Below are 19255 nucleotides of genomic sequence, written 5' to 3'. Positions count from 1 at the left end.
CTGTATTTTAGTAATGTAATGACCTTTTGCTTTCTCTCTGTGTTTTGATTCCCTCTGCCTTAAGGGGTCGAACCGAGTCCTCGTATTTCCCCGAGGTGGATCATGTTACGACCAGAGAGAGAATGGAGGACCCTGCCTTCAACCTGACGCAGCTGGTAGCTGACCTCAGGGCCCTGGAAGAGGAGAACTGGCTGTCCATCAGGAAGGACCCCACCAGGGGCCCCAGTCACCGCAAGGACCCCGACAGGGGCCCCAGTTACCTCAAGGAGCCCGACAGGGGCCCCAGTCACCTCAAGGAGCCCGCCAGGGGCCCCAGTCACCTCAAGGAGCCCACCAGGGGCCCCAGTCACCTCAAGGAGCCCACCAGGGGCCCCAGTCACCTCAAGGACCCCGCCAGGGGCCCCAGTCACCTCAAGGAGCCCGACAGGGGCCCCAGTCACCTCAAGGACCCCGCCAGGGGCCCCAGTCACCTCAAGGACCCCGACAGGGTCCCCAGTCACCTCAAGGACCCCACATCCAAGCCCTCTGAGAGGGAGAGAGAAGCACCTCCGCTCCCCCATCTGCTGGTTCCTCCTCCTATCCCTCCTCGGACAACATCATGGTACCTCGCCAGCCCCTCCCCTGAACTACAACTACACGTCCCAGAATCCCTCAGTGGCTCAGGCAGGAAGTGCCACAGCCCCTGTCTCCCGTTAGACAGGAAGTGCAGCAGCAGCCCATCGATAGTGAGGAAGTTCGAGGCGATGCTGCAGGAGAACGAGGGGAAAGTTCTGACAGAGGCGGGGTTTACCACCTGTGCTGTTCCCGTTAACTCCCGTTGCAACGTGGGCTGTTGCCACAACCGCTGGTCCTGCGACGGGAGCCCCTTCGGCAGCAGCAAGTCGTCCACCTACGTGCCTGTCCAGAAGAGCCTGTCTGAAGTCAACATAGTGAGTGCTGCTGGGAAGGACTTGATCCACGACTACAGGCCCGTTGAGAAACCTAGAAGTCCTAGAAGCCCTGAGAGAGAGAGTCATATACAACCTGGAAACAAAGACCTAGCAGTTTCACACATCTGTCTTGACCTTACCTTAGAGTTACCCCCTCCAGGCTCCAACCCTCCAGACTCCAAACCTCCAGACTCCAACCCTCCAGGCTCCAACCCTCCAGGCTCCAACCCTCCAGGCTCCAACCCTCCAGACTCCAACCCTCCAGACTCCAACCCTCCAGGCTCCAACCCTCCTGGCTCCAACCCTCCAGGCTCCAACCCTCCACACTCCAACCCTCCAGGCTCCAATCCTCCAGGCCACAGTAGGAATATGATGCTGGAACAGGCCACTGCTGAGTTTAACAGGACTCTCTTCCAGGCTGAGATGGGTCGAGGGATGGAGGACGATGAGGTAGAGGACAGTTTTACATCAGCGGGTGTCTCTAAAAGGGGCATACCAGACGGTACGACGGTATGTGGCGAGGTCACACACGGGGTCAACAGGGAGACGAACTTTGACCTCCCGCCACAGCACGCCACAGAGGTCAGACAGAAGGAGGTGATCTGTGACATCACAGCTCAGAAGCTGAGTTCAGGGATCAAACTGAGCCAGGCCCTGCCCCCATCTGACACTCATCCAGGGGTCACTGTCAGGACCTTTGACCCCCCTGCCACCTCTGACCTTTCACCCCAACGCCCAGAAGTTACGTTTAGGAACATGCCTTCTAACCCGGCAACACGCTGCCCTGAGGTCAAACACAAAGCTGGACCCCCCAACAGCCTGTCTAAGCCCACACTGCACAGGTCCATCTCTAGTGAATACAAGCAGCCTGCCCAGACTACACACACGGCTCCAGGACCAGAGGTGAGTGCCAGTCCTAAGAGGGACATCAAGGCCCAAGGAACAAGGCCTCATTCCGTTAAGTCATGCCCAGCGCCCCAGCCTCCTACAAACCTCAGGCCGAGGCAGGTTGGGCAACCTGGGTGTCGCTCAACCACAACGCAGGACATCCTTAAAGCTGGATCTGTGGGGTCAGGACTCCGTGTGCCTGGGGGGTCAGGACTCCGTGTGTCTGGGGGGTCAGGACTCAGTGTGCCTGGGGGGTCAGGACTCCGTGTGCCTGGGGGGTCAGGACTCCGTGTGCCTGGGGGGTCAGGATTCTGTGTGCCTGGGGGGTCAGGACTCCGTGTGCCTGTGGGGTCAGGACTCAGTGTGCCTGGGGGGTCAGGACTCCGTGGTGTAATGAGCGACCAGCCCTGGAAGCCCCTGACTCTGGCTGCGTTACGTCCATCTGACTCCAGGTCTAATTACGGAGCTGTGGAGAGGATCCTGAAGAGCTATGAGAACACTGCCTGGAGCCAGCGGTACCAGAACCATACCCAACCCACTGAGTCCAGCCCTAACCCTGGACCCAGCCTCAGCTCTAACCCTGGACCCAGCCTCAGCCCTAACCCTGGTCTCAGCCCCAGTCCTAACCCTGGTCTCAGTCCTAACCCTGGTCTCAACCCCAGTCCTAACCCTGGACCCAGCCTCAGCCCTAACCCTGGTCTCAGCCCCAGTCCTAACCCTGGACCCAGCCTCAGCCCTAACCCTGGTCTCAGCTCCAGTCCTAACCCTGGTCTCAGTCCTAACCCTGGTCTCAACCACAGTCCTAACCCTGGTCTCAGCCCCAGCCCTAACCCTGGTCTCAGCCCCAGCCCTAACCCTGGCTTCAACCCCAGTCCCAACCCTGGACCCAGCCCCAGCCCTAACCCTGGTCTCAACCCCAGTCCTAACCCTGGACCCAGCCCCAGTCCTAACCCTGGTCTCAGCCCCAGTCCTAACCCTGGTCTCAGCCCTAACCCTGGACCCAGCCCCAGCCCTAACCCTGGCTTCAACCCCAGCCCTAACCCTGGACCCAGCCTCAGTCCTAACCCTGGTTTCAGCCCCAGCCCTAACCCTGGTCTCAGCCCCAGCCCTAACCCTGGCTTCAACCCCAGCCCTAACCCTGGACCCAGCCTCAGTCCTAACCCTGGTCTCAGCCCCAGTCCTAACCCTGGTCTCAGACCCAGTCCTAACCCTGGTCTCAGTCCTAACCCTGGTCTCAACCACAGCCCTAACCCTGGTCTCAGCCTCAGTCCTAACCCTGGTCTCAGCCCCAGCCCTAACCCTGGTCTCAGCCCCCGTCTCAGCCCCAGCCCTAACCCTGGTCCCAGCCCCAGACAGGAAGAGGAACTCATGGATCTTCTGGAGGAGATGATGGATAAGGATTACTGGGATCAGTCAGGCCCTGCCTCTGGACACTCCTCCCACACACACTCTCACCACAGCCAGCTGACCAGCTCCCACAGAGAGACGAGGCTAACCATGCAGGTGGGTACAGCGTTAAAACGCAAACGCATGAATACACACACACACACACACACACACACACACACACACACACACACACACACATTGTGTTTATTCTGTGGAATAGTTTGACTTGTTGATCAAAACTCTTCAGGCTCTCTAACACATTTAAGTGGCAAAATCTGCATCCCAGAATGGTCCCTATGTGTCCTGGTTAATGGTCCCTATGTGTCCTGGTTAATGGTCCCTATGGGTCCTGGTTAATGGTCCCTATGTGTCCTGGTTAATGGTCCCTATGGGTCCTGGTTAATGGTCCCTATGTGTCCTGGTTAATGGTCCCTATGGGTCCTGGTTAATGGTCCCTATGTGTCCTGGTTAATGGTCCCTATGTGTCCTGGTTAATGGTCCCTATGTGTCCTGGTTAATGGTCCCTATGGGTCCTGGTTAATGGTCCCTATGTGTCCTGGTTAATGGTCCCTATGTGTCCTGGTTAATGGTCCCTATGTGTCCTGGTTAATGGTCCCTATGTGTCCTGGTTAATGGTCCCTATGGGTCCTGGTTAATGGTCCCTATGGGTCCTGGTTAATGGTCCCTATGTGTCCTGGTTAATGGTCCCTATGGGTCCTGGTTAATGGTCCCTATGGGTCCTGGTTAATGGTCCCTATGTGTCCTGGTTAATGGTCCCTATGTGTCCTGGTTAATGGTCCCTATGGGTCCTGGTTAATGGTCCCTATGGGTCCTGGTTAATGGTCCCTATGTGTCCTGGTTAATGGTCCCTATGGGTCCTGGTTAATGGTCCCTATGGGTCCTGGTTAATGGTCCCTATGGGTCCTGGTTAATGGTCCCTATGGGTCCTGGTTAATGGTCCCTATGTGTCCTGGTTAATGGTCCCTATGGGTCCTGGTTAATGGTCCCTATGTGTCCTGGTTAATGGTCCCTATGGGTCCTGGTTAATGGTCCCTATGTGTCCTGGTTAATGGTCCCTATGGGTCCTGGTTAATGGTCCCTATGTGTCCTGGTTAATGGTCCCTATGGGTCCTGGTTAATGGTCCCTATGTGTCCTGGTTAATGGTCCCTATGGGTCCTGGTTAATGGTCCCTATGTGTCCTGGTTAATGGTCCCTATGGGTCCTGGTTAATGGTCCCTATGTGTCCTGGTTAATGGTCCCTATGTGTCCTGGTTAATGGTCCCTATGGGTCCTGGTTAATGGTCCCTATGGGTCCTGGTTAATGGTCCCTATGTGTCCTGGTTAATGGTCCGTATGGGTCCTGGTTAATGGTCCCTATGGGTCCTGGTTAATGGTCCCTATGGGTCCTGGTTAATGGTCCCTATGGGTCCTGGTTAATGGTCCCTATGTGTCCTGGTTAATGGTCCCTATGGGTCCTGGTTAATGGTCCCTATGGGTCCTGGTTAATGGTCCCTATGTGTCCTGGTTAATGGTCCCTATGGGTCCTGGTTAATGGTCCCTATGGGTCCTGGTTAATGGTCCCTATGTGTCCTGGTTGACAGTAATACCATCCAGGGTTCCATTAATGGTCCCTATGTGTCCTGGTTAATGGTCCCTATGTGTCCTGGTTAATGGTCCCTATGGGTCCTGGTTAATGGTCCCTATGGGTCCTGGTTAATGGTCCCTATGTGTCCTGGTTAATGGTCCCTATGGGTCCTGGTTAATGGTCCCTATGGGTCCTGGTTAATGGTCCCTATGTGTCCTGGTTGACAGTAATACCATCCAGGGTTCCATTAATGGTCCCTATGTGTCCTGGTTAATGGTCCCTATGTGTCCTGGTTGACAGTAATACCATCCCGGGTTCCATTAATGGTCCCCTAGTTCCTATATGTCCTGGTTGACAGTAATACCATCCAGGGTTCCGTTAATGGTCCCTATGGGTCCTGGTTAATGGTCCCTATATGTCCTGGTTGACAGTAATACCATCCCGGGTTCCATTAATGGTCCCCTAGTTCCTATATGTCCTGGTTGACAGTAATACCATCCCGGGTTCCGTTAATGGTCCCTATGGGTCCTGGTTAATGGTCCCCTAGTCCCTATGTGTCCTGGTTGACAGTAATACCATCCAGGGTTCTATTAATGGTCCCCTAGTTCCTATGGGTCCTGGTTAATGGTCCCCTAGTCCCTATGTGTCCTGGTTGACAGTAATACCATCCAGGGTTCCATTAATGGTCCCCTAGTTCCTATGGGTCCTGGTTAATGGTCCCTATGGGTCCTGGTTAATGGTCCCTATGTGTCCTGGTTGACAGTAATACCATCCCGGGTTCCATTAATGGTCCCCTAATTCCTATGGGTCCTGGTTAATGGTCCCCTAGTTCCTATGGGTCCTGGTTAATGGTCCCCTAGTTCCTATGGGTCCTGGTTAATGGTCCCCTAGTTCCTATGGGTCCTGGTTAATGGTCCCCTAGTTCCTATGGGTCCTGGTTAATGGTCCCCTAGTTCCTATGGGTCCTGGTTAATGGTCCCCTAGTTCCTATGTGTCCTGGTTAATGGTCCCCTAGTTCCTATGGGTCCTGGTTAATGGTCCCTATGGGTCCTGGTTAATGGTCCCTATGGGTCCTGGTTAATGGTCCCCTAGTTCCTATGGGTCCTGGTTAATGGTCCCCTAGTTCCTATGGGTCCTGGTTGATGGTCCCCTAGTTCCTATGGGTCCTGGTTAATGGTCCCCTAGTTCCTATGGGTCCTGGTTAATGGTCCCCTAGTTCCTATGGGTCCTGGTTAATGGTCCCCTAGTTCCTATGGGTCCTGGTTAATGGTCCCCTAGTTCCTATGGGTCCTGGTTAATGGTCCCCTAGTTCCTATGTGTCCTGGTTAATGGTCCCCTAGTTCCTATGGTTCCTGGTTATTGGTCCCTATGGGTCCTGGTTAATGGTCCCTATGGGTCCTGGTTAATGGTCCCCTAGTTCCTATGGGTCCTGGTTAATGGTCCCCTAGTTCCTATGGGTCCTGGTTAATGGTCCCCTAGTTCCTATGGGTCCTGATTAATGGTCCCCTAGTTCCTATGGGTCCTGGTTAATGGTCCCCTAGTTCCTATGTGTCCTGGTTTATGGTCCCCTAGTTCCTATGGGTCCTGGTTAATGGTCCCCTAGTTCCTATGGGTCCTGGTTAATGGTCCCCTAGTTCCTATTGGTCCTGGTTAATGGTCCCCTAGTTCCTATGGGTCCTGGTTAATGGTCCCCTAGTTCCTATGGGTCCTGGTTGATGGTCCCCTAGTTCCTATGGGTCCTGGTTTATGGTCCCCTAGTTCCTATGTGTCCTGGTTAATGGTCCCCTAGTTCCTATGGGTCCTGGTTGACGGTAGTACACTCCAGGTAAAAGGGGACCTCACACACATTCCGTTGTGAAATCCTCCCTGATTGTCCTAGTCTGAGGACAACAGCGCTGGGAATGGTGTTTATTTCGACTATGTGCAGAAGGACAGAGGCCAAAGCCTCCTGGTTGGCTGCAATGTGGCCCATTTCACTTTTAACAGCCTTGTAACAAAGGAACCAAGAAGTTAACTTGGCAGGAAGACACTCTAACCTCTAAATCCAACCGTTTCATCTTAAGTCTCTCACTCTCTCACTCTCACCCCCTCACTCTCACTCTCACTCTCACCCCCCCTCTCTCTCTCACCCCCCCTCTCTCTCTCTCACTCTCACCCCCCCCCCTCTCTCTCTCTCTTGCTCCCCCTCTCTCTCTCTTTCTCTCTCTCTCACCCTAACTCTCAGTTGGAAGCGAGAGGTTTCTGGTCCTGTGTTGTGTAATTACAGAAATATCTCCAGCCAGCCAGCTGCCTCTGAGCCCACCCCCCCCACCCCCCCCCCCCCCCCCCAGACCACAGGAATGAAACCTCCCTTTAGATGAAACTGCTGTAATGTAATGCAAATGTTTCTGAGAGCATGAGAGTCAGTCAGTGATTAGCAGACCTATTAGATTGGTCATCAGAGAGAGAGAGAGAATGCAGTGGAACTAGAAGCTCAGAATGAGATGGTCATCAGAGAGAGAGAGAGAATGTAGTGGAACTAGAAGCTCAGAATGAGATGGCCATCAGAGAGAGAGAGAGAGAATGTAGTGGAACTAGAAGCTCAGAATGAGATGGTCATCAGAGAGAGAGAGAGAGAGAGAGAGAGAATGCAGTGGAACTAGAAGCTCAGAATGAGATGGCCATCAGAGAGAGAGAGAGAATGTAGTGGAACTAGAAGCTCAGAATGAGATGGTCATCAGAGAGAGAGAGAGAATGCAGTGGAACTAGAAGCTCAGAATGAGATGGTCATCAGAGAGAGAGAGAGAATGCAGTGGAACTAGAATCTCAGAATGAGATGGCCATCAGAGAGAGAGAGAGAGAGCGAGAGAGAGAGAGAGAGAGAATGCAGTGGAACTAGAAGCTCAGAATGAGATGGCCATCAGAGAGAGAGAGAGAATGTAGTGGAACTAGAAGCTCAGAATGAGATGGCCATCAGAGAGAGAGAGAGAATGTAGTGGAACTAGAAGCTCAGAATGAGATGGCCATCAGAGAGAGAGAGAGAGAGAGAGAGAGAGAGAGAGAGAGAATGCAGTGGAACTAGAAGCTCAGAATGAGATGGCCATCAGAGAGAGAGAGAGAATGTAGTGGAACTAGAAGCTCAGAATGAGATGGTCATCAGAGAGAGAGAGAGAATGCAGTGGAACTAGAAGCTCAGAATGAGATGGTCATCAGAGAGAGAGAGAGAATGCAGTGGAACTAGAATCTCAGAATGAGATGGCCATCAGAGAGAGAGAGAGAATGTAGTGGAACTAGAAGCTCAGAATGAGATGGCCATCAGAGAGAGAGAGAGAGAATGCAGTGGAACTAGAAGCTCAGAATGAGATGGCCATCAGAGAGAGAGAGAGAATGTAGTGGAACTAGAAGCTCAGAATGAGATGGCCATCAGAGAGAGAGAGAGAATGTAGTGGAACTAGAAGCTCAGAATGAGATGGCCATCAGAGAGAGAGAGAGAATGCAGTGGAACTAGAAGCTCAGAATGAGATGGTCATCAGAGAGAGAGAGAGAGAGAGAGAGAGAATGCAGTGGAACTATAAGCTCAGAATGAGATGGTCATCAGAGAGAGAGAGAGAATGTAGTGGAACTAGAAGCTCAGAATGAGATGGCCATCAGAGAGAGAGAGAGAGAGAATGCAGTGGAACTAGAAGCTCAGAATGAGATGGCCATCAGAGAGAGAGAGAGAATGTAGTGGAACTAGAAGCTCAGAATGAGATGGTCATCAGAGAGAGAGAGAGAATGCAGTGGAACTAGAAGCTCAGAATGAGATGGTCATCAGAGAGAGAGAGAGAGAATGCAGTGGAACTAGAAGCTCAGAATGAGATGGTCATCAGAGAGAGAGAGAGAGAGAATGCAGTGGAACTAGAAGCTCAGAATGAGATGGTCATCAGAGAGAGAGAGAGAATGTAGTGGAACTAGAAGCTCAGAATGAGATGGTCATCAGAGAGAGAGAGAGAGAATGTAGTGGAACTAGAAGCTCAGAATGAGATGGTCATCAGAGAGAGAGGGAGAATGTAGTGGAACTAGAAGCTCAGAATGAGATGGCCATCAGAGAGAGAGAGAGAGAATGCAGTGGAACTAGAAGCTCAGAATGAGATGGCCATCAGAGAGAGAGAGAGAGAGAGAGAATGTAGTGGAACTAGAAGCTCAGAATGAGATGGCCATCAGAGAGAGAGAGAGAGAATGCAGTGGAACTAGAAGTTCAGAATGAGATGGCCATCAGAGAGAGAGAGAGAATGTAGTGGAACTAGAAGCTCAGAATGAGATGGTCATCAGAGAGAGAAAGAGAATGTAGTGGAACTAGAATCTCAGAATGAGATGGTCATCAGAGAGAGAGAGAGAATATAGTGGAACTAGAAGCTCAGAATGAGATGGTCATCAGAGAGAGAGAGAGAGAGAATGTAGTGGAACTAGAAGCTCAGAATGAGATGGTCATCAGAGAGAGAGGGAGAATGTAGTGGAACTAGAAGCTCAGAATGAGATGGTCATCAGAGAGAGAGAGAGAATGTAGTGGAACTAGAATCTCAGAATGAGATGGTCATCAGAGAGAGAGGGAGAATGTAGTGGAACTAGAAGCTCAGAATGAGATGGTCATCAGAGAGAGAGAGAATGTAGTGGAACTAGAAGCTCAGAATGAGATGGTCATCAGAGAGAGAGAGAGAGAGAGAATGTAGTGGAACTAGAAGCTCAGAATGAGATGGTCATCGCTCTGACTGGAATATTTGCTCATGTCATCTTGATCGAGGACAGATTAGCGTTGGGTCTGTATGAGGCGCTGTCCTGCAGACCAAAAGCCTCATGGGTGGAATGTTATTCATATCTTTCATCATTTCATAAACATTTTTTTTTTTTTTTTAACTTGATGAAAATATGTTGTTTCTATGTCAGTTGTTTGTTATATTTCAGTCTTCTGTAATGTATAAACGACATTGCTGCCTGCTATATGATGAGGGAGATGAGAGAGCTGTGGGTTGGCAGACCACTACATTGCTGCCTGCTATATGATGAGGGAGATGAGAGAGCTGTGGGTTGGCAGACCACATTGCTGCCTGCTATATGATGAGGGAGATGAGAGAGCTGTGGGTTGGCAGACCACTACATTGCTGCCTGCTATATGATGAGGGAGATGAGAGAGCTGTGGGTTGGCAGACCACTACATTGCTGCCTGCTATATGATGAGGGAGATGAGAGAGCTGTGGGTTGGCAGACCACTACATTGCTGCCTGCTATATGATGAGGGAGATGAGAGAGCTGTGGGTTGACAGACCACTACATTGCTGCCTGCTATATGATGAGAGAGCTGTGGGTTGACAGACCACTACATTACTGCCTGCTATATGATGAGGGAGATGAGAGAGCTGTGGGTTGACAGACCACTACATTGCTGCCTGCCATACAATGAGGGAGATGAGAGAGCTGTGGGTTGACAGACCACTACATTGCTGCCTGCTATATGATGAGGGAGATGAGAGAGCTGTGGGTTGACAGACCACTACATTGCTGCCTGCTATATGATGAGAGACAGTGTCTGACAGACCACTACATTGCTGCCTGCTATATGATGAGAGACAGTGTCTGACAGACCACTACATTGCTGCCTGCTATATGATGAGAGAGCTGTGGGTTGACAGACCACTACATTGCTGCCTGCTATATGATGAGGGAGATGAGAGAGCTGTGGGTTGACAGACCACTACATTGCTGCCTGCTATACGATGAGGGAGATGAGAGAGCTGTGGGTTGGCAGACCACTACATTGCTGCCTGCTATACGATGAGGGAGATGAGAGAGCTGTGGGTTGACAGACCACTACATTGCTGCCTGCTATATGATGAGAGAGCTGTGGGTTGACAGACCACTACATTGCTGCCTGCTATACGATGAGGGAGATGAGAGAGCTGTGGGTTGGCAGACCACTACATTACTGCCTGCTATATGATGAGAGAGATGAGAGAGCTGTGGGTTGGTAGACCACTACATTACTGCCTGCTATATGATGAGGGAGATGAGAGAGCTGTGGGTTGGCAGACCACTACATTACTGCCTGCTATATGATGAGGGAGATGAGAGAGCTGTGGGTTGGCAGACCACTACATTACTGCCTGCTATATGATGAGAGAGATGAGAGAGCTGTGGGTTGGCAGACCACTACATTACTGCCTGCTATATGATGAGAGAGATGAGAGAGCTGTGGGTTGGCAGACCACTACATTACTGCCTGCTATATGATGAGAGAGCTGTGGGTTGACAGACCACTACATTGCTGCCTGCTATACGATGAGAGAGCTGTGGGTTGACAGACCACTACATTACTGCCTGCTATATGATGAGAGAGATGAGAGAGCTGTGGGTTGGCAGACCACTACATTACTGCCTGCCATATGATGAGAGAGATGAGAGAGCTGTGGGTTGGCAGACCACTACATTACTGCCTGCCATACGATGAGGGAGATGAGAGAGCTGTGGGTTGGCAGACCACTACATTACTGCCTGCTATACGATGAGGGAGATGAGAGAGCTGTGGGTTGGCAGACCACTACATTGCTGCCTGCTATACGATGAGGGAGATGAGAGAGCTGTGGGTTGGCAGACCACTACATTGCTGCCTGCTATATGATGAGGGAGATGAGAGAGCTGTGGGTTGGCAGACCACTACATTGCTGCCTGCCATACGATGAGGGAGATGAGAGAGCTGTGGGTTGGTAGACCACTACATTGTTGCCTGCTATATGATGAGAGAGCTGTGGGTTGACAGACCACTACATTGCTGCCTGCCATACGATGAGGGAGATGAGAGAGCTGTGGGTTGGCAGACCACTACATTGCTGCCTGCTATATGATGAGGGAGCTGTGGGTTGACAGACCACTACATTGCTGCCTGCTATATGATGAGGGAGATAAGAGAGCTGTGGGTTGGCAGACCACTACATTGCTGCCTGCCATACGATGAGGGAGATGAGAGAGCTGTGGGTTGGCAGACCACTACATTGCTGCCTGCCATACGATGAGGGAGATGAGAGAGCTGTGGGTTGGCAGACCACTACATTGCTGCCTGCCATACGATGAGGGAGATGAGAGAGCTGTGGGTTGGTAGACCACTACATTGCTGCCTGCTATATGATGAGAGAGATGAGAGAGCTGTGGGTTGACAGACCACTACATTGCTGCCTGCTATATGATGAGAGAGCTGTGGGTTGACAGACCACTACATTGCTGCCTGCTATATGATGAGGGAGATGAGAGAGCTGTGGGTTGGCAGACCACTACATTACTGCCTGCTATACGATGAGGGAGATGAGAGAGCTGTGGGTTGGCAGACCACTACATTGCTGCCTGCTATACGATGAGGGAGATGAGAGAGCTGTGGGTTGGCAGACCACTACATTACTGCCTGCTATACGATGAGGGAGATGAGAGAGCTGTGGGTTGGCAGACCACTACATTGCTGCCTGCTATACGATGAGGGAGATGAGAGAGCTGTGGGTTGGCAGACCACTACATTGCTGCCTGCTATATGATGAGGGAGATGAGAGAGCTGTGGGTTGGCAGACCACTACATTGCTGCCTGCCATACGATGAGGGAGATGAGAGAGCTGTGGGTTGGTAGACCACTACATTGTTGCCTGCTATATGATGAGAGAGCTGTGGGTTGACAGACCACTACATTGCTGCCTGCCATACGATGAGGGAGATGAGAGAGCTGTGGGTTGGCAGACCACTACATTGCTGCCTGCTATATGATGAGGGAGCTGTGGGTTGACAGACCACTACATTGCTGCCTGCTATATGATGAGGGAGATAAGAGAGCTGTGGGTTGGCAGACCACTACATTGCTGCCTGCCATACGATGAGGGAGATGAGAGAGCTGTGGGTTGGCAGACCACTACATTGCTGCCTGCCATACGATGAGGGAGATGAGAGAGCTGTGGGTTGGCAGACCACTACATTGCTGCCTGCCATACGATGAGGGAGATGAGAGAGCTGTGGGTTGGTAGACCACTACATTGCTGCCTGCTATATGATGAGAGAGATGAGAGAGCTGTGGGTTGACAGACCACTACATTGCTGCCTGCTATATGATGAGAGAGCTGTGGGTTGACAGACCACTACATTGCTGCCTGCTATATGATGAGGGAGATGAGAGAGCTGTGGGTTGGCAGACCACTACATTACTGCCTGCTATACGATGAGGGAGATGAGAGAGCTGTGGGTTGGCAGACCACTACATTGCTGCCTGCTATACGATGAGGGAGATGAGAGAGCTGTGGGTTGGCAGACCACTACATTACTGCCTGCTATACGATGAGGGAGATGAGAGAGCTGTGGGTTGGCAGACCACTACATTGCTGCCTGCTATATGATGAGGGAGATGAGAGAGCTGTGGGTTGGCAGACCACTACATTGCTGCCTGCCATACGATGAGGGAGATGAGAGAGCTGTGGGTTGGTAGACCACTACATTGCTGCCTGCTATATGATGAGAGAGCTGTGGGTTGACAGACCACTACATTGCTGCCTGCCATACGATGAGGGAGATACATTGATGAGAGAGCTGTGGGTTGGCAGACCACTACATTGCTGCCTGCTATATGATGAGAGAGATGAGAGAGCTGTGGGTTGGCAGACCACTACATTGTTGCCTGCTATATGATGAGAGAGATGAGAGAGCTGTGGGTTGACAGACCACTACATTGCTGCCTGCCATACGATGAGGGAGATGAGAGAGCTGTGGGTTGGTAGACCACTACATTGCTGCCTGCTATATGATGAGGGAGATGAGAGAGCTGTGGGTTGACAGACCACTACATTGCTGCCTGCCATACGATGAGGGAGATGAGAGAGCTGTGGGTTGGTAGACCACTACATTGCTGCCTGCTATATGATGAGGGAGATGAGAGAGCTGTGGGTTGGTAGACCACTACATTACTGCCTGCTATATGATGAGAGAGCTGTGGGTTGACAGACCACTACATTGCTGCCTGCTATATGATGAGGGAGATAAGAGAGCTGTGGGTTGGCAGACCACTACATTGCTGCCTGCCATACGATGAGGGAGATGAGAGAGCTGTGGGTTGGCAGACCACTACATTGCTGCCTGCCATACGATGAGGGAGATGAGAGAGCTGTGGGTTGGCAGACCACTACATTGCTGCCTGCCATACGATGAGGGAGATGAGAGAGCTGTGGGTTGGTAGACCACTACATTGCTGCCTGCTATATGATGAGAGAGATGAGAGAGCTGTGGGTTGACAGACCACTACATTGCTGCCTGCTATATGATGAGAGAGCTGTGGGTTGACAGACCACTACATTGCTGCCTGCTATATGATGAGGGAGATGAGAGAGCTGTGGGTTGGCAGACCACGACATTGCTGCCTGCTATATGATGAGGGAGATGAGAGAGCTGTGGGTTGGCAGACCACTACATTGCTGCCTGCTATAGGATGAGAGAGCTGTGGGTTGGCAGACCACTACATTGCTGCCTGCCATACGATGAGGGAGATGAGAGAGCTGTGGGTTGGTAGACCACTACATTGCTGCCTGCTATATGATGAGAGAGCTGTGGGTTGACAGACCACTACATTGCTGCCTGCCATACGATGAGGGACATGAGAGAGCTGTGGGTTGGCAGACCACTACATTGCTGCCTGCTATATGATGAGGGAGATGAGAGAGCTGTGGGTTGGCAGACCACTACATTGCTGCCTGCTATATGATGAGGGAGATAAGAGAGCTGTGGGTTGGCAGACCACTACATTGCTGCCTGCCATACGATGAGGGAGATGAGAGAGTTGTGGGTTGGTAGACCACTACATTGCTGCCTGCTATATGATGAGAGAGATGAGAGAGCTGTGGGTTGACAGACCACGACATTGCTGCCTGCTATATGATGAGGGAGATGAGAGAGCTGTGGGTTGGCAGACCACTACATTGCTGCCTGCTATACGATGAGGGAGATGAGAGAGCTGTGGGTTGGCAGACCACTACATTGCTGCCTGCTATACGATGAGGGAGATGAGAGAGCTGTGGGTTGGTAGACCACTATATTGCTGCCTGCTATAGGATGAGGGAGATGAGAGAGCTGTGGGTTGGCAGACCACTACATTGCTGCCTGCTATACGATGAGGGAGATGAGAGAGCTGTGGGTTGGTAGACCACTATATTGCTGCCTGCTATAGGATGAGGGAGATGAGAGAGCTGTGGGTTGGCAGACCACTACATTGCTGCCTGCCATACGATGAGGGAGATGAGAGAGCTGTGGGTTGGTAGACCACTATATTGCTGCCTGCTATAGGATGAGGGAGATGAGAGAGCTGTGGGTTGGCAGACCACTACATTGCTGCCTGCTATAGGATGAGGGAGATGAGAGAGCTGTGGGTTGGCAGACCACTACATTGCTGCCTGCCATACGATGAGGGAGATGAGAGAGCTGTGGGTTGACAGACCACTACATTGCTGCCTGCTATATGATGAGGGAGATGAGAGAGCTGTGGGTTGGCAGACCACTACATTGCTGCCTGCTATATGATGAGGGAGATGAGAGAGCTGTGGGTTGGTAGACCACTACATTGCTGCCTGCTATATGATGAGGGAGATGAGAGAGCTGTGGGTTGGCAGACCACTACATTGCTGCCTGCTATATGATGAGAGAGCTGTGGGTTGGTAGACCACTACATTGCTGCCTGCTATATGATGAGGGAGATGAGAGAGCTGTGGGTTGGCAGACCACTACATTGCTGCCTGCCATGAGATGAGAGAGCTGTGGGTTGGTAGACCACTACATTGCTGCCTGCTATATGATGAGGGAGATGAGAGAGCTGTGGGTTGGTAGACCACTACATTGCTGCCTGCTATACGATGAGGGAGATGAGAGAGCTGTGGGTTGGTAGACCACTACATTGCTGCCTGCTATATGATGAGAGAGCTGTGGGTTGGTAGACCACTACATTGCTGCCTGCCATACGATGAGGGAGATGAGAGAGCTGTGGGTTGGTAGACCACTACATTGCTGCCTGCTATACGATGAGGGAGATGAGAGAGCTGTGGGTTGGTAGACCACTACATTACTGCCTGCTATACGATGAGGGAGATGAGAGAGCTGTGGGTTGACAGACCACTACATTGCTGCCTGCTATAGGATGAGGGACAGTGTCTGACAGACCACTACATTGCTGCCTGCTATATGATGAGGGAGATGAGAGAGCTGTAGGTTGGCAGACCACTACATTACTGCCTGCTATACGATGAGGGAGATGAGAGAGCTGTGGGTTGGCAGACCACTACATTGCTGCCTGCTATACGATGAGGGAGATGAGAGAGCTGTGGGTTGGCAGACCACTACATTGCTGCCTGCTATACGATGAGGGAGATGAGAGAGCTGTGGGTTGGCAGACCACTACATTGCTGCCTGCTATACGATGAGGGAGATGAGAGAGCTGTGGGTTGGCAGACCACTACATTGCTGCCTGCTATAGGATGAGGGACAGTGTCTGACAGACCACTACATTGCTGCCTGCTATAGGATGAGGGACAGTGTCTGACAGACCACTACATTGCTGCCTGCTATAGGATGAGGGACAGTGTCTGACAGACCACTACATTGCTGCCTGCTATAGGATGAGAGACAGTGTCTGACAGACCACTACATTGCTGCCTGCTATAGGATGAGGGACAGTGTCTGACAGACCACTACATTGCTGCCTGCTATAGGATGAGAGACAGTGTCTGACAGACCACTACATTGCTGCCTGCTATAGGATGAGGGACAGTGTCTGACAGACCACTACATTGCTGCCTGCTATAGGATGAGGGACAGTGTCTGACAGACCACTACATTGCTGCCTGCTATACGATGAGAGACAGTGTCTCACAGACCACTACATTGCTGCCTGCTATACGATGAGAGACAGTGTCTGACAGACCACTACATTGCTGCCTGCTATAGGATGAGAGACAGTGTCTGACAGACCACTACATTGCTGCCTGCTATAGGATGAGAGACAGTGTCTGACAGACCACTACATTGCTGCCTGCTATAGGATGAGGGACAGTGTCTGACAGACCACTACATTGCTGCCTGCTATAGGATGAGGGACAGTGTCTGACAGACCACTACATTGCTGCCTGCTATACGATGAGAGACAGTGTCTCACAGACCACTACATTGCTGCCTGCTATACGATGAGAGACAGTGTCTGACAGACCACTACATTGCTGCCTGCTATAGGATGAGAGACAGTGTCTGACAGACCACTACATTGCTGCCTGCTATAGGATGAGGGACAGTGTCTGACAGACCACTACATTGCTGCCTGCTATAGGATGAGGGACAGTGTCTGACAGACCAATCAACCTGCACATGTCCTCTACTGTATACTTGTTGTTGTTGTTGAATGTCTGGTTGTTTTGACCCTTGTTCGTTGTTGTTACTGTCGTCCCGTTGACAACTTTGATTCTTATTATCTTAATAATGTAAATAAAGTTAAACTTTGACAACATGTACATTGTTACATCATGTCAATAAAAGCTCAATTTAACTATAATTATTATATAAAGTGTAATATTAGGATGCAAACGGACACAGTACTGGTGTCTTCTTCCTTTAAACCCAGAACCATGTGTATGAGGGGGATCCTTCTGTTTCAAAGTAGGTTATTGTTTTAATACAACCGAGAACCTCTCTCTCTCTCTGTGTGACCCTGATTTAGCTCAACCTTGCACTAAAAGGTTGACTATCTTAGGGCCCGGGAATCAATCGGTCTGAGACACTGCATCTCAGTGCTAGAAGGGGTCACTACAGACCCTGGTTCAGTGGTCTAATGCACTGTATCTCAGTGCTAGAAGGGGTCACTACAGACCCTGGTTCAGTGGTCTGAGACACTGTATCTCAGTGGTAGAGGTGTCACTACAGACCCTGGTTCAGTGGTCTGGCACTGTATCTCAGTGCTAGAGGGGTCACTACAGACCCTGGTTCAGTGGTCTGAGACACTGTATCTCAGTGGTAGAGGTGTCACTACAGACCCTGGTTCAGTGGTCTGGCACTGTATCTCAGTGCTAGAGGGGTCACTACAGACCCTGGTTCAGTGGTCTGAGACACTGTATCTCAGTGGTAGAGGTGTCACTACAGACCCTGGTTCAGTGGTCTGGCACTGTATCTCAGTGCTAGAGGAATCACTACAGACCCTGGTTCAGTGGTCTGGCACTGTATCTCAGTGCTAGAGGAATCACTACAGACCCTGGTTCAGTGGTCTGGCACTGTATCTCAGTGCTAGAGGAATCACTACAGACCCTGGTTCAGTGGTCTGAGACACTGTATCTCAGTGCTAGAGGTGTCACTACAGACCCTGGTTCAGCGGTCTGGCACTGTATCTCAGTGGTAGAGGTGTCACTACAGACCCTGGTTCAGTGGTCTGAGACACTGTATCTCAGTGCTAGAGGTGTCACTACAGACCCTGGTTCAGTGGTCTGGCACTGTATCTCAGTGCTAGAGGAATCACTACAGACCCTGGTTCAGTGGTCTGAGACACTGTATCTCAGTGCTAGAGGTGTCACTACAGACCCTGGTTCAGTGGTCTGGCACTGTATCTCAGTGCTAGAGGAATCACTACAGACCCTGGTTCAGTGGTCTGAGACACTGTATCTCAGTGCTAGAGGTGTCACTACAGACCCTGGTTCAGCGGTCTAATGCACTGCATCTCAGTGTTAGAGGTGTCACTACAGACCCTGGTTCAGAGGTCTAATGCACTGTATCTCAGTGCTAGAGGTGTCACTACAGACCCTGGTTCGAATCCCAGGCTGTATCACAACCGGCCGTGATTGGGAGTCCCGTAGGGCGAGGCACAATTGGCCCAGCGTCGTCCGGGTTTTGGCCCCGGTGTAGGCCGTCATTGTAAATAAAGATTTAATTCTTAAACTGACTTTCCCTAGATATATAAAGGTTACATCATTATTATTATTATAATTATTATTAAGTATCACTTTCTCAGTATCCCGTCTCTATGCAACAGACTGACAGTAGCCAAGAAGTAGAGTTAGGTGCTCAAGGGGGCTACAGAGGACGAAGGTAGGAGATCATATGGAAAGTATTCCAACTCAAATGTTGTTCTGAAGTGAAATAGAGTCGATGGCCGAGGGCTGCAGATGACCTGGCGAAATGTAGCCTACTGTTCCTGCTCAAAATAATGTTTTTATGGCTGATTGGAGTGAGGAATGTTTGTTAATTCTCTTTCTCTCTCATGCTCTCCCCCACTCTCTCTGTCTCTCCCTCTCTCTCGCTCTCTCCCTCTCGTTCTCTCTCCCCCTCTCTCTCTGTCTCTCCCTCTCTCGTTCTCTCTCCCCCTTCTTGTCTCTCCCCTTCTGTCTCTCTCTCCCCCTCTCTCTCGCTCTCTCTTTGTCTTTCCCCCTCTCTCTCTCTCTCTCCCCCTCTCTCTCTCTCCCCCTCTCTCTCTCT

General features: G+C 51.2%; 1 protein-coding gene across 1 annotated transcript in view; it reads left to right on the top strand.

The window, feature by feature from the left end:
- LOC139405574 (uncharacterized) overlaps window positions 1-19255 on the top strand; it is a 45521-nt gene that overhangs the window by 25788 nt on the left and 478 nt on the right. Inside the window, exon 6 of the mRNA XM_071147986.1 lies at window positions 65-2502. Coding sequence (XP_071004087.1) covers window positions 65-2502 — 2438 coding nt within the window. The remainder of the gene's footprint in view (window positions 1-64; window positions 2503-19255) is intronic.

Source organism: Oncorhynchus clarkii, chromosome 3 (genome assembly GCF_045791955.1).
Source record: "Oncorhynchus clarkii lewisi isolate Uvic-CL-2024 chromosome 3, UVic_Ocla_1.0, whole genome shotgun sequence".
NCBI classification, from domain to species: Eukaryota; Metazoa; Chordata; class Actinopteri; order Salmoniformes; family Salmonidae; genus Oncorhynchus; species Oncorhynchus clarkii.
The sequence above is the reverse complement of the archived record's forward strand: the minus strand, read 5'-3'. Positions and strand labels throughout refer to the sequence as shown.